The sequence below is a fragment of the Corvus moneduloides genome, chromosome 3 (assembly GCF_009650955.1).
Source record: "Corvus moneduloides isolate bCorMon1 chromosome 3, bCorMon1.pri, whole genome shotgun sequence".
Lineage (NCBI taxonomy): Eukaryota > Metazoa > Chordata > Aves > Passeriformes > Corvidae > Corvus > Corvus moneduloides.
In genome coordinates, this window is record NC_045478.1 from 5,889,608 (window position 1) to 5,911,447 (window position 21,840).

At 40.2% G+C, this 21,840-nt stretch overlaps 1 protein-coding gene across 2 annotated transcripts in view; it reads right to left on the reverse strand.

The window, feature by feature from the left end:
- RCAN2 (regulator of calcineurin 2) overlaps nucleotides 1-21,840 on the reverse strand; it is an 84,406-nt gene that overhangs the window by 25,816 nt on the left and 36,750 nt on the right. Inside the window, exon 1 of one of the 2 annotated variants that reach the window (XM_032103996.1) lies at nucleotides 16,900-17,219. The exons of the other annotated variant lie outside the window; for it this stretch is intronic. Coding sequence (XP_031959887.1) covers nucleotides 16,900-16,986 — 87 coding nt within the window. The 5' untranslated portion in view covers nucleotides 16,987-17,219. Of the gene's footprint in view, nucleotides 1-16,899; nucleotides 17,220-21,840 lie in introns of those variants that run through there. 2 annotated transcript variants of the gene reach the window in all.

Here is a 21,840-nt window from a genome sequence, read left to right on the forward strand (position 1 = left end):
CAGATCCATTAGTTTCACCCCCAGTGCTGAGGAGTGTTCTGTAGAGACATCATTCTTTGTTTCCTGAAAAGCTACTTTTGATTACTGTGCTGGCTACCATTATTGTGCAACATCACTTAATACTTGCCTTTTTTTTTTTTTTTTCTCTTTTGCATTGTATTTGGCAGTAGGGAAAAAAAAAATCAAAACCTGAACAGATTTGTGGAGGATTTAATGCATTTGTTTTCCAAATAGCAGCCTTACATTTTGGCTTGAGAATGGTAAAAATAATGCTAAGAACAAAGATGTGAAGAAAATATTCAGACTGTCCTGAAAAAAACCACCTATTTTTGTTTGCTTTACGATTTCAAACAATAACTGAGTAGATAATGTATGTAGTGAACTCCAAGGGGCTCGTCTGTATTGGATTTTAAAATGTTCATAGTACAATACCAGCTATTGATTTTGTCTTGTTTCTGTTGTTAAGCCCAATAATTAATTGGTAGCAAAAGGAACAAATTACTGTGTATATGTTTCTAAAGTTCTTACTATCTTAATTTAGCACGCAAAATAGGAAGAAAAACAACCTTAATTAGTTTTCACCAAAAGCTGCTACATTTATATTAATAAGGAGTGTTTCAGAAGCAGATCTCTGCAGCAAAACAGTTGGTGCTGAGGACTTTCTGATCAGGTGCCACAGATTGAATGCCCATTAACAGTTGGAGCATATCAGGCACACTACTAGAGTGAATCTTCTATATTAATTTCACCTGAAAGGCATCCAGTTCATGAACTGCTCTGTGATGTGAACAAAAAGCACAGTTAATGAAGAGCAACAGGAAACCTGCCTCATGAGAATGCCCAGCTCAGACTCAAAATGCTAATGTAGACACGAGCCCGTATCTCTCAAAAACAGTTAGCTGGCATTCTAGGAGAAGAAAATGAAACAACCCCACAACCAAACTGAAGTGCTATGGACAACAATAAATAAGGGGTTGGTGGTCAAACCTGAGCAGAAAACTAGGACTGAAATTATTTATTATGAGAAGCTGTGTAAAAATTATTCATATTTATAGAACTGTAGAATGGTTTGGGTTGGAAGGGACCTTAAAGATCTTCTCATTCCAAGCCCCTACCATGGGCAGGAACACCTTCCACTATCCCAGGTTGCTTCAAGCCCTGTCCCACCTGGCCTTGAACACTTCCAGGGATGGGGCAGCCACAGCATCTCTGGGCAACCTGTGCTGAGGCCTCACCACACTCACAGGGAAGAATTTCTTCCTATTAACTGTATGAACTTTGTTGCTGTAAGAAAAGCTACATAAATATCCATCTTACTATGACACTATTTTTCACTGATCTTTGGCAACTGCAATTTCATGTCTTCAAGCCTTCTGAGGCCACCCCACTGTCCTGTTCATGTGGTGACACTGAGGCCAGGAGAGACCCACAGTCACAGTGACAGCTCACGGGAAACCATGGGAGTACAACCAGAGTTTCCATAATTCATTCTGAATCACTTTACTGCTACACAACCCCCCTGCTGGAGTACAGAAACCTCAGCCTCTTAAAAATCTGTTACTGAGGCTGTGGAAATGTCAGGGGACACCTCTGTTGCTGTGACGCAGAATCAGGACGTCAGTGTGCAAAACGCTAAATGCAAGGATGAACTACAATAAAGGGAACACCAAGAGCTGAGAAACAGTGTCCTATTTATACTCTTGGAGATACAACGTTGTAAAACAACCATAAAATGCACACTACTCATTCCCTGACACTGTCAACCCAGTTAAACTAGAAAAATAAACAAGAACAAGCCATGGGACAGTTTAAACAAATAAAATGCTTGCATTGCCCATTCCTGATTTACTGTTTTGCCTACAGTGATCAACATTTATAGCATTTCAGCTGTTCTCATCAGTCATGGGGAATGCTTTCTCCCTCTCCTCTAACACTGCAAACTGCATGAACAGGACTAAAAATACAGTTTCAACTTGTCTGGATTTTGAAAGGACATTGACAGTTTTGAAAGTGACTGTGAAGCAAAAAAAAAACCAAGTAGGAGAGTCGAATAGAATCTAATATCATGCAGCTCCGTAAATGTTACTTAACTGATGAAAAAAGGTCCAAGGGAAACTCCTGACCCACCAGTGCACATCCTCTCACCATCATCCTCTCTCTACTACCTCTGCAGCCCACAGTCAGTGACCCCACAGTCACAACCAGCAGCACCGTGACCACCGTCTAACGCTCTGCTTGTGCTGTTTGACTGTTCCTTGTTCTTCCCAGTCTGTCCCAACCATCTGTCATTCCCCGCCTTACACTTCATTTGCAAATTACTCAAGCAGGTCTGTTGTCTGTACATCTGAGCAGCTTCTAGGAGCTGCAGCCTCTGAGACTGGAGGCTCTTTGTACAATGAAGATAAACCAAGAATGGGAATACGGTGCCTCCAGTCGAGTGGCTGAGTGGAGTCTTTAGCAAACCTACATCAACTACGTGTAAACAGTGTTTCAGAATTAATGGCATAAACAACAGTTTCAGAGACAACCATGTAAGGAAGTGGTAAAAAGAAAACTATAGAAAAAGTCATTTCTGGGCTGGAAGAGAAGGTCCTGTTGACAAATGTGACAAATTTGGAGATATTGACATCGGATTGATATATATCACATATGTCCTTGGCTGGACCAAAAACAGTGAGTGCAGGAGGTGAGGGAGGGGATTCTGCCCCTCTACTGCATCCAGCATTGGGGACCCCACTGCAAAAAGGACATGGACCTGATGGAGCAGGTCCAGAGGAGGCCACATGCTCAGAAGAATGGAGCATATCTCCTTCTGTAGCTTGTCAGTGAAAATCCATGTTCATCATAAATTCTTTATGTATATTTTCTTTTTAACCTAATTTTCTCCTTGTAGTCCTTCCTTCACTAATTGTTTGTAAGAGAACATTTGCACTTGATGCATTTATTTGAACAGAATTTTTTCCTTTTTTTTAAATTATTATTATTACATAGGATATAGACTTTCCCCACAACAGGAATTGTGCTATCTAAAATGCAAAGAAACCAGTGTAAATATATATACATATATATGTATATATTTAGTTCAAAAAAGGGAATAACTACAGATAACAGTCTGTTCCTCCTAACTTCAAACAGCAGAACTTCCATAGACTAAAATGATTATGTTTATACACTGCATTGGAAGAGTTATAAAAGACTGCGAGTTTCTCATTCTCCCACATTCACTGATTTGGTGCCCTCAGAGGAGGCTCAAATGAGCTATAAACTGCTGGGTGTAACTCCTCTTAATGCTGTTATCACTCTGAAAAGTTTAACTGTGAATTTGATTTTGGAGATCATGGCAGAAAATGGATGGAAAGCATGTGCATAAACAAAGACTATACACTCTTCCCTCCATGCTGCTTCTAGATTGTCACTGGAGCCCCCAGTTCAGCACTGACCAACAAAAAAACTGAAGGTGCTTTCCAGTCTGAGTAAACTTCAGCAAAAAAAAAGTGAGCTTGAAATATTTTTACACTTAGAGAGGCTGTTTTCTTTCCCATCAGAGGTCACAGACCTTAGAGGACGCTAGGATCTCAAGCTGCACAGATGGTGAAATACCAAAGGAACACCACACAATGGTTTACCTGCCTATTGAAAAAAGATTTCAACAGCATATTTTAATTTCCAATACACACCACAATGCTTAATTAGCCTCTAAAACTTTACAGTGTTACAGTACCTCATGATATCAAGAATTTAGAACACATCAGACAACTGGGCTTGTGCAGGCCAGGAAAGAGGATTTGTGTGGACTTAGTAAGCAGATTCCAGCACCCAAAAAGGCTGAGATGACAGATATAGGTTCTGTACTGGGTACAGAAGGGCAGAAAAAGAAGCAGAGGTTTCCATCTGACTCAACATCCACTAGTACTATCCACTTCCAGACAGGACACAGGGAATTTCAGTCTTACAGTGATATAATTGTTTTATTAGGCAGATGGAAGGAACCCCAGGGTGAAAAAGCAAATATTCCTGACCAAACTGCTCCCATGTCATTTTTCAACCACCTGGAAAATTTCCAGTTGGCACGAATTCTGTTTAGAAACAAGAATTGGAAAGTAGACTAATCCCATATTAGAGCTAAAAGTAGCACTGGTCTTCATCAAAATTGTTTTCATTTTCTGATGTGAAAAATATATCAGTAGCAGCATGACATTAAAAAGATACTGGACTGGGATTATGAAACTGAAGCTGCAGTTCTCAGATCCAGAGCAATTGGTGAGAAGGAATGAGCCCTGTGACTGGCAAGCAGAGTGGTAACAAATGGAGATCTTCTTCTTTTCATGAACAAGTTTTTTAAAAATAAGTAGGACACATAAAAATAATTAGTACCCCATAGTTTCTTGCCCTGTGGCACTGATTCACACTGGCTCTGTGTCACATTTGCCTTGCAAATGCCCTTGTGCCAGTCTGGAATGTTGGAGACAGACGTGTAGAACCAGAGAACGTCCAGAGCTGGAAGGGACCCACAAGGATGATCAAAGCCCAACTCCTGGCCCTGCACAGGACACCCCAACAATCCTACCCTGTCCCTGAGAGCGTTGTCCAAACACTCCTTGAGCTCTGTCAGCCTTGGGGCTGTGACCATTCCCTGGGGAGCCCACTCAGTGCCCAATCACCCTCTGGGGTATCCAACCTAAACCTCCCATCACACAGGACAGACTCAAGGAGTCTGGCTTTGCGGTCAAGGTTTTTTTGGTGCAAATAGATTCTAAATGACAGGAGAAGTGGGATGCCAAATCTGGTGGAAGCAGTCACTCAAAATCAAGGGAAGCCACCTGCTCACTACGGAGGTTACATCTTCAGAAATCAGACGGTGTCCCAGACCACTCAGCCTGATGCATGGACTGCGCCTGCATCCAGCTGCACATCACTGCACTGTAGAAGCAGCATCAGTTGTAGCCCCAAGAACAGAATTTACACTTTTGAACTGAAATTGAAAACTGTGTACTTAATCAGGGTGGGATACTAGTATTTAATTAAAAAGGGCAAATTATCAACTAAAAGCGAATACCTTCATGCTCAGCACAGTCCAGACTTTCTCTAAGGGATACTCAAACCAGAAAAACAGTAGAACTGGATTTGCTACATTTGAACCTCAATTTAATGGAAAACATTAGTGGGGAATAAACCAATGAGGATACCTTCATATAAGTAAGTGGTCTCAACTGAAAGAGGGCAGGTTTAGATTGGATATCAGGAAGAAATTCTTTGCTGTGAGGGTGGTAAGGGCCTCGAACCTGGAACAGCTTGCCCAGAGAAGCTGTGGCTGCCCCATCCCTGAGAGTGTTCAAGGCCAGGTTGGACAGGGCTTGGAGCAACCTGGGATAGTGGAAGGTGTCCCTGTCCATGGCAGGGGGTGGGACTAGATCATCTTTAAGGTCTCTTGCAACCCAAACCAGTCTGATTGTCTGATTTTATGATTCTAGAATAGAGTAGTTCAATAGGTACCAGTCTGCAGCATTATCATTCACACACCTTATTTTACACACAGGTGTACACTCCCATTATACCATCATTTTACCATACTTACATCAACTACTTATTCCCAAAGTAAATTCCCCTTATCCAAGACCTTTTCTTTATAGAATTGTTAATGTCCTTTGCTCTGCTTCTCTTTCACTATACAATACATAAGCTATAAAACTGTATAATAGTTAAAGCTTAAGCAGGAATTTATGCTGAGCCAATGACATGAAAAAATATTCTGTACTGTTTTCTAGGATGCAGCATGCATTGAGTAAACTCTTGTTTCGTGACTGCTACTGTATGCCAAGCTCCTTCCCCTATCCCAAAAATATCACCACTTTGGGAGTTAAGATTGTGGGCAGGTTGCTGACACCACTACAGTTTTTCAACAGTGTCAGTCTAATAATTTGCTACAAAAGCATGAAGCAAATAGCTAAACATCTTCCCTCTTTATTCACTTATTTAAAAAAAAAAACAGGCAAAAAGGCATCAGCTCCCAAACCTCTAAAAATTTAAGTACGCCAATAATTTACTTCTGTCTAACATAAGCAGCATACTCATTTCTGCTATGGCCCAGCATTTGGCTTTGCTCCCAGCTGTCTTGATTAATAAGAATTTTTTTTAGCTCAACAACTCTCAGATTCTGGTTCAAGGACTGGCAACCGCCTGCAGAAAGCCGGCTGGTCACACAGCCCTGCAGTTCCTCTCATGGAATCAGATGTTTCTAAAGATAAAAGTACTACTTTTCACACATCAGTGGTTTTCTTCTTAGGCTCTGTAAACAAGGTAGCAACATGAAATCTCCTTTCTAGACAAGAAAATGTGCATCTGAAAAGTCTAACCAGTCTCACCAGAGACAAACAGCACAGCTGCAACAGCAAACTTGGGCTGGAGCACTTCTCCTGTAAGGAAAGGCTGAGAGAGTTGGGGTTGTTCAGCTTGGAGAAGAGAAGGCTTTAGGAGTTCTGAGGTTTATGGCAACCTTTGGATCCTTAAAGAGGATTTATAAGAAAGATGGAGAGAGACTTTTATCAGGCCCTGTAGTGACAGACAAGAAGCAATGAGTTTAAACTAAAGAGGGCAGGTTTAGATTGGACCTAAGGTAGAAATTCTTCCCTGTGATAGTGGTGAGGCCCTGGCACAGGCTGCCCAGAGAAGCTGTGGCTGCACCATCCCTAGAAGTGCTCAAGGCCAGGCTGGACCAGGCTTGGAGCAACCTGGTCTGGTGGAAGGTGTCCCTGCCCACAGCAGGGGTGGAACCAGATGATATATGAATGTCCCTTCTAACACAAATCATTCAGTGAATCCACATTTGTTTTGCTTACAGAAGTATGATACTGATGCTAATTATCCACTGCCATTCACTAAACTCAAGAGATTTGCATCACACAACTGTTTAGTCATCTGAATGCCTTTATATAGCTGTGACTTTGATTTATTTCTTTTTGCACTAAATTTCATCCTGTTGTTTAACTAAGGGTTGTTCAGAATTTTGACCCTGCCCCACCAGGACAGTGTCATTCACACATTTTTTGACATTTTCCCTTTTTGACGACTGTCATTATTCTCAACCTGCTTTCAGGAAGGAACATGTGAGCTTATCTGCTTAAATGCTTTCACCATTTGAGAATGAACTGGTTCTGGTTCAGACATTCTGTAAACAACTCTGCACCCACCTTATGGAAATTATATTTGGAGTGTAGATTACTTATGGAAATGACTTGAACAGTGTGAAAGCTTTAGTCAAAATATCTACACTCCACATCTCCCATATCTCACTTATCCCATTGCCCTGTCAAACAAGGACGGCACAGTGATTTGATATGATTTGCTCTACACAGCCCAGGCCTAATTATTTCCAAAGTACTTCTAAAGTTATTTCCAAAATTCAAGTCAGATAAAAATACCTGTAATTATGCAGGTCTTTTTCCCTCCTCCTTTTAAACATGAACGCTATTTTTTTTGCATCTCCCATCCTCAGCAGTCTCTTTGTAACCTATGAATTCTCAAAGATAATTTCAAATAGTAAAAAATCATTTCAGCTACACCCTAAAGCATTCTTAGGTAGATTTTTGCAGGTCCTGTACACTTAAATGTCTGGTTTACCCCTGCATTTTTAGCAGTTTTTCTCTGCTGTGGCCACTACTAGGGTTGTTTTTTCTATTAATTTAGGTAATTATCTGTGTTATTATGTAATACAAATGAAATTAGTCATACCATAACCCTCCCCACATTATGTATCTTGCTGTTAATGAATATGGACATTGTTTTCCTCTTAATTTTTATACATCACAAGACTTTCCTTGTTCTTATTTAAAACCTCTGCTAATTGAAACTTATTTTGTGATTTTGCACACTTGATTTTCACATTATATATAAATCCTTAAACTGCTGTAAAGCAAAAGGAGTATCTGATCTAGCCCTAACAGTCTCTCACCGTATGTCCCATCTGTTCTTTGCATCAGGATAGATAATCTCCATCATGCATTCAAAAGCACCTCCTTAGCTGCTAATTCTCATGTTCTTCTTGGTCTCTAAGATAATCTTCTTAGGATACACTATTTACCAGCTCCATAAGGTCACAGAAAATGACTTTTCAGAAAAATTATTTTCCTCTGACTTCAGACTTTATTTCAAAAGCTAAATTCAAAATAATTTTCACCAACAGTACTTGCCATTATTAATTTCTTCAACTGCTAAAATCAAAACTGAAAATCAAATAAAATTACCTACCTCCATTTGCTGAAAAAACTGCACCCAGAAGAGTCTCAAAATTTCATATGTCTTACTGTATCACCTACTGTTTGGATACTTCCAACAGTTTAAAAATTAGCGTTATTTATTTTTAGTATCATCTATCACACTAAACAAAAACAACAAGGGAAAACACAAAATTCCTTCTTGCATTCCAGAAGGATAAAGCAGAAAGACTGAAGAGACAGGAATAAAATATATAGTAAAAGACAATATATTGGAATGTTTTTGGTAAGGTTTCCAAAATATTCACTGTTCCAAGAATGCATATGTACCTTAGTCTTGCCATCTTCAATCATTTAATTTCTTGTGAGATATTTAACAGCAAAAAGTTTTGAGGAAGGATTTGAAAGGAGAGTGGCAACAGCCCAGAGTACCTGCTCACAAAGGGATTTTGTTACCTGGAGGTGGGATGGAAGCCTGTGGAAGATGCTTTCAGTAAAGCAGAAAGCTGTCAAGATTAATTTAACTAAGGTTTTCATGATACTTAACACCTGCTTGATGAAAGTTCTGTCACAAAATCCTCCTTTTTTTTGGACTATCAATGGGTTTTTCCAGCACCTTGTGTCATCTTCTGCCCTTAAATCATTTCACTACAGCACAAGAAGTCAAAGTCATCTGTTCTCACATTGGTCTCCCATTATTACTCATTTTCATGTGCTTTTCCTCCATCCTGACTGCCCTGCTGCTGTCACACCCTCAGACACAAGTCCTGCCCCACCTGCCTCCCTGCCCCAGTCTCCACAGGAGTTTTCCCCCTTCTTTCTCAACAGAGGCACTTCATCACAGTGACTTCCCTACTCCCAAACCCCATGATCCCCTTCCTCATTTCAGCCACATTTCGAATAACCAACTGATTTCCTCCTCCCTCAGCTCAGAACAGTTCCACCTATGATCTGCCCCTTAGAGATATTTCCTTCCTTTAAATAAATGTCCTTCTCTGAGGGAGAAAGGCCATTTCTGCTGGTGGGTTCTTTTTGGTTTTGTTTTTTATCAGCATTAGCAAATAAAATAATAATCCTCCAAACAAAACAAAATATGCACCACCCCACCCCCCAACACAACCAACAATATGATTTATGGTTAAAACAAATTTCCTAGCATAGGTGTAATTATTCAGACAATTCGGAAGTTTTTATTCTTAGTGGTTTAGTTATCGGTTTTCTCTAAGAAACATGGAAAAGCAGCCAAGACTGAACGAACACTGTGGTCATGCAAGAGGATACACAACAAAGGATGATGAAACTTGAGGGTGGTTAAGTTTGAGTAAGATTTTTACAGCAAATAAAACAATCATCGTCTTATCTCCTCCATAAATGGAATTTCTTTTACTGAGAGGATTAGCGGGTTTTTTTACCATAATTTGTTCATCTGTCTCACACCAGCACATCTGACTTACATGAATAAAAGGACAAGTGAGATTTCAGCAAAGTGGCTTCTCTCTGGCTGTGCAGCAGAAGTCCTGCTGCGTGATTCAGCTCTCTGAATGCCTCCACCTTTTAATGGCAAACGTATCCCTCACTGCAACAGATGAAGCAGAGAGATTCTTCTGCAAGTGACAAATTGAGCTGCAGAAATTCCCCTGTACAAGCTGCCTGTTCCTACTGCTCTGAGCTCAACAGGTTCACTGGGTTTCTCAGCTCAGGGACTATTATTTCAACTGCTGGAACTACCTGGTGCTGCAAAACTGGAGGCTCTTCCATGCTCCTGATAAACATGAAGCCATTCTGCAAGATAAAGCCAGTCTTTCTGTCTGCCAGAATCTAATGCAGATTCTGAAAAGTAGCAAGTTTGGGCTAATTAAAAACAAAACAACAACCAACCAACCAAACACACACACACCCCAACAAAAACAAACCACAAAAAACCCCATCAAAAACCAACCAAAATCAGCCACTAACTGAGCACAACTCCTTGGTCTCTGGAAAATGCCTAGAGCTCAACAACATTTGAGATTGAGTATCTACAGAACATGATTATTAAGAACAAGAATCATTAATTACACCAGCTCTGCTGCATTCTAAATCCAGTTTCCTAATCAGAGAACTTACTTCCTCGCTCCATAGTTTTCCATAATGAGAACACTTGGAACTTTTTACCTATAACACCACTTAGAGGTTTTCCAGCAACTCCAGGTGTAGAGAAGAGAAGGTGCCATGGAGATGCTGTGGCAGCATTCACCTCTACACAGACCCATCCATCTGATTTCCCACCCTGCCAGGACAGTGGGGCTGTTGACTCCATCACAGCTGCTACAACCAAAGGCTTCCCCTTGATTCAGCACCAACAGAAATTCTATGTGGGGACAGCTAAACGCATCACAAGAACACTGACCATGTGAGATAGCAGTCTGTGCTTTCAGGAATGGACATAGACAAAGCAGAAATCAACCAGAATCCCAGATGGAAAACAGGCTGGAGCCTGTAACTTGATGGCTGCACATGCTTTTCAGAGGCATTGCTAATAAGGAAAAGAAAGGGGAGAAGTCTCCCCTGGGGGAAATTTTAATTCTGTTGGCATTTAGAAGTAGAAGGTGCTTATTGAAAATCATATGGATCGGGGAAACCTTCAGGAAAAGCTCCTGCCCACAATGGTGGCACCACTGTAAGTGTGAGGATGGAAAACACACAGTCTTCCAGCAACAGGCCACTGACTGAATGCTTTGCTTGGCCAGTTTCTGGGCCTTGGCAGGCCTGTGTGTTAGCCAAGTGTTTGACAAACTGTGGTACAATCTCCTCAGAGTCTTTTTGCCAAGGAAGAATTCTTTGCTAAAGATCACACTGTCACGGTTGCTTGCACTCTAGCATACGATTAGGCAACATCTTCTAAAGCAAACAGGCTGTTTAGCACTTGAATGATCAAAACTGAGTAGATTATTTCAGGCCTCTGGTAGAATCACCCCTAAAAAATATTAAAGGAAGAACTGTCCAACCACAAAGCATGTATATTAGTCTATGAGCAAAAAAAAAAAAAACAAAAAAACTAAAAATTACTAAAAAATTACTAAAGATACATACAAGGTTGGTGCAGACCTCTGCCTCAGAACCTGCAACATTACTCAGTATCAAAGCTTAGTCATGCTAGGCAGCAGCAACCAGCATCAGTAAAATTTGAGCAAAAGACTCCACATATACAGTACCTTCAGAGGAAAATGAGACTAGATCACTACAGACCTGAAAATTATGTGTCCTTGATAATTTTTTTTTTTTTTAGAAGAAGAGAAAGAACTTGGGTACTTTACCTCTCTAGGTTCTTCTGAGAATTTGAACCAAAGTAATTATTTAATGAAAAATCAGTATCACAGTTGTATCCATATTACAAGTACCTCAATCTATAGCTGCACTGATTAATTCTTCAAATCTGCTGAAGAAAATCACCAACTCTTCAGTGCTCCTCACATAGGCTGGACCATTTGTCAGTAAAATTACAAGGTCCATCTCACCTTATTACCTGCCTCGGACTAATTCTGCACTATCTACCAACACACGTTAGTTGTCATTTATTTTCATTTGACAAACTGCTCACTGTCTAGTTACCTTATGAAAGGGAAATATCTTCATGTGACTTCCAAAAGAAAGGAGAATCAGAGAGACTACAAAGCCCTCTGACTTGCTTTGCTGTTCACTGTTAGCACTAGAAGGGTGAAGAAGGAGAAGCAGAAGGTTTGCCATATTCAGAGGTGCGTAAGCACCTGCAGCTGCCACTGACCTCCAATGAAACAGCAGCATCCCCTTCTTGTGAGGCAAGGGAAAATAAGTGAAGATCAGCCTAAACAGCATATTATGACATTTAGAAATCTTACCCTTCTATCACCTCTTTGGAAATGTCCCTAAAGAGTCCAGGTGCCTTCACACAAGTGTGTTAGAAGGACAGAGGCAGAGCCCAAGCTGTGACTGGAACTGGGAGCACCTCAGTGCACAGCAGCACTGGTTGCATGAGCCCCAGTTTTGCTGTCAGAACCTCTCTGTGCTGACACTGAAGCCAAGAGCAGGGTCAGTGTACTGGAAACAGCACTACAGCCTTTGGGAAGCTTCTCTCCTTTACCTCCTCTAAATGAACACAGACAGTAAGCAGAGATCGAAAAACACATACGTCTATTTCTCCAGCAGAACTCTTGGATCATGCAGATTTCACAACCTTATTTGCAATTATAAAGAACTACCAGCAGAAAATACCACCAGAAGTTATAGAGCAGGCCTTTCTAGCCATCAGGGTATTTTTGGCAGTCATGCTGTTGTTTGGTTTCCTCCTTATAGCCTGTCTGTGAAGTCTTATGACTGTGCAATAGACTCTTCCCACGGATCAAGCTCACATGGCTAAGGAGAAGGATGTAAAGACAGAGACCCAGAAACTCTCCCAGCAAGTCATGCTTCCTGCCACTGGACAGCTGGCACTGTCCAGAGGGGCAGCCACACTCCTCTCTTTTTTTCCAGTCTTCTTCACTTGACTCTGACCTTAGAGCACTTGAACTTTAAACCTCAGAACATCTTTGTGAATGAGCCACTTAGACAAGTGGAGAATTTAAGTGGAGAGCAAAAACCACAAGCATCTAGTGTGCTTTTGCCCTTTAGACCTCAGAAGTTAAGACTGCAAAACCTGTTAAAGGCAATAGCAGGACAGTGCTGGCCTCCAATCCATCCATCCCAAACAACTCCCATTAGCAGGGTGCTTACTGGAGCATCTGAACTGAGTAATGAGTTTACAGACTGACAGAGATCCTGCTCCAATGGGGATTAATCCTCCAAAGCAACAGTCAAAACAGTGAAACTATTTCTACTAGTTCCCTTTGCTGCCTGGCTTATGTCCACCTTGGGTTTTTTCCCTGTGTTAAGATAATGGTCCAACCCACATCCCATTACTGTCTTCAGGATGTGATCCATCTGGATCATTACTATTTCTTCCCTCTCACAGTAGTGCCAAGTTGCCCCAATCCTACCTTGTTCCCAAGTGGAATGGTCTGCATGAACACAAATGAGGAGAGAATATCTAGAATTAATCATATAAAAACACATTACTTAGAGTAAGAAATACGAGTTTAAATTCTCTGCCACTGTTTTGGTGATGTCTGGAATCCCTCTATTAGAAATAAACAAGATATTCATTAACTAATTGCTTATGTAACAAAGATCATTACATGAAATTATCATCTAGAAGCACTGAAAGAATTTTAATTATCCAGGTGAGCTTCTAAGCAGAACTGCACTTTGTGATTTCTGTGGTTGCCTTCTCAACTCTTCTAGTTCCTGATCTACAGTCAGTAGCATGTTGATTAGCCTGACCCACTTTTTGGATTAGAAAAGGCAACTCAAAGCAGCAGCTGATCAGTAGTGAAGGGCTTGTTGGATGGGTTCATGGGTGGCAAACCCACGGTGTAAGTGCTGGGGGCCAGATGCCATTGCCAAGGCACCCATACAAGCCTCTGTTCATTGAAAGGATGAGCAGCTCCAAATGAAGCAACTAAAAAGCTTTGCCTTCAGTACTAAATAATTGCTCCCCTGTTCCAGAGGCCAAATGGAAACAGAGTGTTTCCAAGCCTGACTGCCAGATGCTAAGAGCATAATGCCTACAGAATAAGGTCTCCTCCAGAGGTAGAAAAGCAGCAATAAGCTGGAGAGCTCCTTCTGCTCCAAGCCCTGTGCCCAAAGCCAGCTCTGTATCAGAATTCCCCAGCTCTTGACAAGTGGCAACTTCCAGGAGTCCTCATTGCCACCTGCTGTGGGAGCTGCTCCTCCAGAGCCCAAACACACCAAGCTCTTCCACTGCAGGCCTGGCAGGCTCCTCACACCCCCAGCCTGCAGCTGTGGCCAACACATGTGCTGCAAAGTGCACAGCGATCCCTCCGTGCTGCCAGCATCCTTCTCCCAAACCTCACGGGAGAACAATGGCTCAGTACAACCAGCATCCTTCTCCCAAACCTCATGGGAGAACAATGGCTCAGTACAACCAGCATCCTTCTCCCAAACCTCATGGGAGAACAATGGCTCAGTACAACCAGCATCCTTCTCCCAAACCTCATGGGAGAACAATGGTTCAGCGCATCCAGCATCCTTCTCCCAAGCCTCACGTCAGTTCTAAACCTAAACGGAAATAAAAGTGAGATATGCTGTAAGCATATCCTAAACCCTAAACACAACTCTTGCTGACATCAGAGAACTACTTCTACAAGAGTAACAGCTCATTTTAGCAAATCTCACCAAGCACCATACATATAGTAAGATCTTTAATAGCTGTTCTACCACTGAGGGAACATTCCCTTCACACGGGGAGAAGGTTCCCTGCAAGAAAAACTTCTATCGGAGAAGGGACAATAGCCTAGATTTTAGTTGTCAATGCTAGCTGTGCCTTCAGGCTGACCCACAAAAGAGCTGGGCAGAGCGGTAGTCACAGGCTAGGTGGAGAAGACAGGAATTCTGCGCTTGCTTTTGCTCTTCCTCCACACCCATCTCTTCTCAGCAACAGCCTCCTTCCTTTTTAACCCTAAAGCTGTTCCCCATTCTATCAAAGTCAACATAAACTTTTTTATGCTGTGACCATGCTGTCACCAAAAAACCCCACCTTGAAGTGAACCCTTTTGCATTAAAAAAAAAAAAAAAAAAAAAAGCCATATTGGTTTTTTCCTTGAAATTCTCCTGGAAGTGAGCAAAGAGCAGTAGGTATCTCCAGCTTTAAACTACCAGCAGCAGTGAAACTTTCACAAAGAGGATGCCCACACTGCAGGCTGCTGCGTGGGGAACCCGGGGATGAGCACAGAGCTGGCCACAGCCTCCACAACAGAGTTTGGGGACAACCCAGTGGAAATGAGCCTGCAGTGAGCTGTGGGTCACGGAGGACATGCTGCTCATAGCCTCTAAGCCAGGCAACTTCGAAGTAGACTTTGAGTTTCTAAGCTGCAGTGCAGTCTGCAGTGCAGTCCCCACTGTAAATATACCCAAAGACTTTGCAACCAACATTTTAATTCAGACATAATGGGTGAAAAAAGCAAAACAGGGCAGTTTTAACCAAAGCACACAAGGTACAGAAAGTCCAAGTAACATAAAAGGATTACAATTCCTGTAATGTCTCTGTAACCCTTTTGTTCTCTTATCTCATATTCCTGGCCCACACTTTATAGATGCTGCAGCTTAAATCAGGCTAATCTAAGTGTTACCCAAGTCAATGGAATGCTTTCTGCTGATTTATGGAAGTCAAAATTTTGCTTTTGCATTGCTACTGACATAAGAATGAGGATACAAGAAGCTCACTACAACTTTAATTTCTTTCACAGTCTTACATCAAACATGGACCAGACACAAAAAGACCCAGGTACAAGATCACATCAATGCAGGTGTAAATCCTACATGTTAAAACAAAATGCTTTCAAGTAAAAAAAAGGGAAAAAAAAGAAAAAAGAATAAATGAATAAGCAGATAAATATTTTACTACTTCAAAATAATACAGGAAACCTGTCCAAATGCAGGCAAGACTCCTCACCTGAATCATTGCTCTGAATTACTCACTATTTTATCTCTAAACCCACTATTAAACTGTTAGGAAAAAGCTTCTTAAATTAAGAAGAATCTCTTGGTGCCAACACAAAAGCACCTGTACAAAGTATAAATGATGGCACATGGTAACAAACTAACAGGGAAATAAAAATCATCATAGCCTCTTGCAAATCAAAGTAGTTTTATTTCCAGATATTTCCAGTGGCTTCAATGTTTGATTCAGAACCAAACAGAACAGAGGTTCAAAATTTGACCTCCAATTTGTAAATCCTTTTTACCGTGTTCCAGTCTTTCAATACTAAGAACCATCAGATTAGAAACTAATTTTGTCTGTACATTTCTCCTTTATAAACTGCTGTATATCACTGTATTACATCTATGAGCTCTTTCAGATGATCTGTGAAAAGCATACTTAGAATTCCTCTTTCAAACTTAATTTGCAGTGATTTTCTTGCAGTAATATGAGAATAAAAGAAAAAGATAATTGATTTAAACAGTAAGCAGTTACACACAATGACTTTTCTACAGCAGTTGTCTAATTAAGAGAATATGAGCCCTGCTTATCAAGCCTTAGATTTAAGCATTGTTTTTCAGGTGTTCATATGATATGCAAGATGCATAACTTTTTGTGTTCTGTTACACTGCAGATGCACCAAAATACTTGCTACAAACTTTTAACCCTTCACAAAAATTTATGCTTGCACATTTGATTGAATGTGAAGGAAAGAAACAGCTGCTGTTCAACCGAGTAAAGATATCTGAAGGTTATCAACATCAATAAATAACATTCATGGCAAGGCTGATCTAAAAAGTAACACTGGACTAAAAATAACTTGACAAAATTAACAATGAAAGATTTTTTTATGAATATAAAACATGCATATGCACAGATGTCAGTTATATAACTCATTTCTTATATCATTAAAGAGTAAACATGAGGCTATTTCTTCAGCTTATCAAAACACACTAAAAAGCAGGCACAATTCCTCTCCCATATTTCTCTCCCCTAATTAACAGATTGTTTCAACTGCGTGTCTTTAACCACCGCAGCAGAATCTCATCTGCCCCCTTATAGTGAATTGCTACATACAAATGCCTATTGTTCCCAAAGGCTTTTCTAAGAAGCAACAAAAGGATTGCAGGCGCATACCTTAACCTCTTGGCTGGCAAAAACCTCCACATCAACCCCACAGGCAACCAGAGTGGAAACATCACAGTCCATGCTACGGGCTGGCATCCCCCGCCTTTGCACACAGAGTTAGGGAAGCTCAGAGTAACAAATGATGGAAGAAAAAATAACAATAAAAAAAATTAAAAATAAATCTTCAGTTCAGTACTGCAATTGAACAGTCCAAGATTCAGTTTCAGCGCTGGCAATGACTGCAAGCTTCCAACACAAGCTCTGTGCACTTAAAGTGAGTTGCTGGTTGCCTGCCCCCCGTACACCCACCAACTGAGCAGGCACAGCATAGTAACAGCGCTATTCCATCTCTCATGGCAATGACATCACCACAAAGACTGACATAAGCTAAATCTATTTTTTCAACCCTTTTATCTCTAGGCAGCACAGTGGATCAAATTGAACATGATTATGTGCTAAATCTGAACTCGGACTAAATCAATTCAAGCAGCGTTCACTGTCAACTGAGTCATAGCTGTTGTTTCAGCTGAGTGCTTATGGTGGCAAAAAAAAAAAAAAAAAAAAAAAAAAAAGAAAAGAGATCGCCTGACACTGAAAGCTCCGCTCTGAGTGTAAATTAACCCAGCATTTAAAGCCACTAAGCTCAAGGTAACATTTGTTACTTTATATACTCTAAAATCTACAGCAGAGCACTAATAAAAAACCCCTCAAACCAACAAAAACCGCAGCACTCTGCTTTTAATAGCTCTAAGTCCTCTTTTTTAATAAAGCACATTCTATAACCCCACACAAGGGATTAGAGAACATCTCGTCCTGTCATCAGCAGTGATCAACATACTGCAAATTTGATCCCAGTGCTTCGCATCCGCGTTGCACTGTGACTCATCCCCAGGAAGAGCAGAGGCATGTGTGTGTGTGATTTGGAAGTCAATACCCCGTCAAAGAACAGAACATGAAAATTTCCTTGAAATTAGGACTTCGCATTAGGCAGCCTTTACACCATCCATCCTAAGGGTCAACCCTTCACAAATACAACAGTGTTCAACAAAAGAAACAAGTAGAAGTGAAGATGCTTTACACCTGCTGACTCAGTGGTCTGTTTATTCTTTGCAAGTTTCATCTTTTTTTTAATGATAGAAATAAAGTATCTACATGTCTGGGACTTCTAAAGTGATCTTTATCCCAGACAGGCACCATTATTTTTCCTCTAACATTTCATTCTTGTGATCCATAAATTACTTTTAATTGTTGTAGGCCTAGAATTGGCATTTATGGATACACCAGATTAACAGGGAGAATTAAAATATTTAACTATTGGTATGAACCTAGGAGCAGCACATGGCTCAATGTGAGAGACTGTTCTGCTTACCTCCAATTCACTCGCAGATAAACTCCTAACTATACTAACATTAGATGTAGGAAGAAATTCTTCACTGTGGAAGGGCAGTGACATTAGATGCTGAGACAGATAAGCCAAGATCTCTTATCAGAGCAGATTCTTTTCCAAGATCTATGAAATAATTTTCCCATATTTCAACTTGCATTCATAGCAACCTCCCCAGCAGTAATCACAAACTAAGATCCACAGCCAGGACAAAAACATATCCAAGCACTAAATATTTTACAAACCCAAACTATACAGACCAACAGAAATGGAGAGCGCAGCAGAGGGCAGTAAATTAATGAATATCGTTTGTCATGATTATCAGTTGCTCTGCACATTGGTCACTTCATCACTGTCAGGATTTTTCATAAACCACAGGAAGCCACTTTTTAGAAAGAATTTGAAATTAACATTTTTGTGAGTGTTTATAGGACCTTTTATTCATATGTTTGAATATAACATGTTATAACGGAGAAAAAAAGCCATCAAGGCCTGATGGAAGTTGTAGGCAGACAGCAATGGAAAAATCATGCCATAGAAAAGTGAGAAGCTAGTAAGCGGTATCAAAGAGCTAGAAGGAAACACTGAAAGCAAAGATAAGGCGTGTGTCTGAGTCTTATGAAAGTTTTAGCAGTGATGGACCAACAGGATGAAAACAAAACAAGCATTTGGAAAAGATCAAGAATCAGATGATGACGGTCTCTAAGGCCCATAAAGGCATCCAGAGTGAGTATGATGCCTGGCCTGAGTGTGCTTTTATAGCAGTGATGGAAAAAAGATCTTACAATACAGAGCTACACTGGACAGTTCTGTAATTATTTTTTTCTTTTTTTCTTCTTTAAAAACTGTAACCTATCAATTTCAATAGCCTCTATCTTCTTATGAAAACTGGCACCTGATGTGCAAACTGACCTGTTCCACTTCATGATTATTCCTGCACTTCTACTATTCATCTCCTTTCAAAAGAGAATCACTGCAGTTTTTTCACTCCATCTGAAAAATCATAATTACTTTCGTTTCTTGCTTTTTCTTGCCTATTCCAAAGTATAACCTAATTTTTCTCCTTAAAAAACCACTCTAGCTCACTAGGGTATTTTAGTGAGCTCTTCACAAAGACAACCTAGTTGTTTTTGTTTCTTGAAAACAAAGATTACCTAACAGAAACTCACAAAGCTTTTGAGTACTCCAACTAATATCTTTCAATATATGTCATATTCTATTTGTTACTGCTCACTTCTCATTTGAAATCAAGACATATTCCTATGTGAATGGTTTTTTTCAGGGCACTCTACAATTCCTTATAGTCTCACCTAATGTTAATGAAAAATTTATTATTGAACACTTTAAAATTGGTTAATATTGACTTATTTCTCCAGTTCAGGAGACCTGCTTTTTATCCAAATTTAAAGAAAAGCATTTCAATTTCTTTCAAAGAATTTCTTAACTCTGTCTCTAGACAGGCTTGCTAAATTCAGTTCACCAAACTCCCAAGAAAAAGTGAAGCCATGTTTCATGCATATTTTAAAGTATCGTATTTAATAAATAGAAATTGATATAGACAGACCTGCAATTCAGCATTGTACTGATACTCATTCAGTAGGTTCTCCAGATCACAAACTGGTACCAGTATGTAACTCTACTGCCATCCCTCACCAATTTTACATGGGGTTTAAGACCATGACCATAAATTCTGAGAACAGAAAGTGGAGAGTTTTGAACTGTCATTCAGAAGCTTCTTAATTTGTTTCAGTGTTTGTCCATAGTAACAGTTGTGCATGGAACTCAAGGGGCACTGCTCGTTATATGTGAATATTTTAGGGACATGAATTTAGGAGCAGTTGAGGCTCATTTGTAAAATCAGGCTGAGCAGGGAAATAGCAAGTTTTCACAGTTACATGTACAGGCATCAGACAGATTCTAGAACTCAGAGCAATATTCCAGGTTACTGTTCCTTCATATGCACCACAGTAACCCCATAGCATCACTAGACTCTGATGATCAACACTTGATGATCAGGTTTTATATTTTAATGAGCCTTCAGAAATACAAAAAGCTTCCCCAACCAGAAGGAAAAAAGAAGCCATGTGTTCCAGCCAGGGACAATCTTGCATTCTGGATCTGTACAGTTCTAGGATAATGCAGTCTGAGCCTTTACTCCAGTGTGTGGAGTTGTTTGCCTTCTGTAGTTACAGCTGTGTCTCAGCTTAACACATATGAGCAGCACCACAGATTTAAGATTTTCAAGCTCAACTCTCAAGTCATTAAAACAACTTCTGCAAAATCTTGACCCTCCTTTTGCAAACAAACTACTACTCATTTAGCCTTAGGGAAACTTCACTGGCTCTGGACCTCACAGTAACATCAGACACATGGTAACCAAAACCAGCAGCTAAATTCAGAACCAATCCTGACTTTCTTGCTCTCTGGATGAAGCTTGTGCTTTTTGAACCCTTGGTACTAGAGGGGTTATTTTTGTAGCACCTCTGCTTGCAGGTGCAAACCTAAGTCAATGTACAAACCCAGAACAATAAAAAGGAGCCCTCCATCAATGACCCTTTGAGGGCTGAAAGGAACACTGGGAATGGATTCACATTATGGCTGACTGAAGTGTTTTTAATGATGTGCATCTCAATTGATCTCGTTCGGCCTACTACACAAGTAAACAGCATTTAAACCATGCTCCTACCTGTCAATAGGAAGATACTTTTACAAACATAATCTCATTTTTAATGGAATTATACATGATAAATACCTTAAAAAACCCATAAAAATTAAGTAATGTAAGAGACAGCCCTGAAAAAAAAAATCCAGAAAAGAATACAATTCTTCCAATTTCTCTGTCTGCAGCAGAAGATAAGAAAGGCCAACCAGAAACATTCTTCAGGAACAAAGTTAGTTCCTTCAAAGAAGTGCTTCACAAGGACAAAGAAAATACAATGGTGAACACTGGGTAGGGTTCAGCTCAGCCACAGAAGGAAAATAAAAATGTTTTTTCTCATGACAATGAGCACTGGCTCATACTAAAGTCAATTACCCCGAAAAGGATGGAAGCACCAGAAAAGTCCAGCCAGAGGAACACACCAGCAAACAGAACAGCCATCAAACTGTTTGGAAATATATCTTTTAAGTAGAACATTTAACAATCATTTGCAGTAAATAAGGAATACTGAACTATCCAAGAGCTACAAACCCACTAATTTTCCCAAGTCTGACCCCCAAGCTGAAGTTTCTACAAATCTGAAATTGGCATCAATTGTGGCAAAAAAAAGGACTCCAATTCACCACTTCTCATAATAAATAATCATTCCTATGGAGATTTTTAAAGACACAGAATCTTGACCAGACAAGAAAAATTTAATTAAACTTAGAATAATCCTAAATCAATAAGTTCCTCATACATGCAGAGAGACTTTTGATCTTAGAAAATGCCTTGGCTGGCTGTGCTTTTTGGAAAGGTAACTTTTCTGTATTTTAAGTGATATTTTGCTTTTCTGTAGGCAATAACTTCCTGTTAGTCACGCTTCTAGGTCTCGGACTCTGAGGGCATCCAAGAAAATAAAACAACT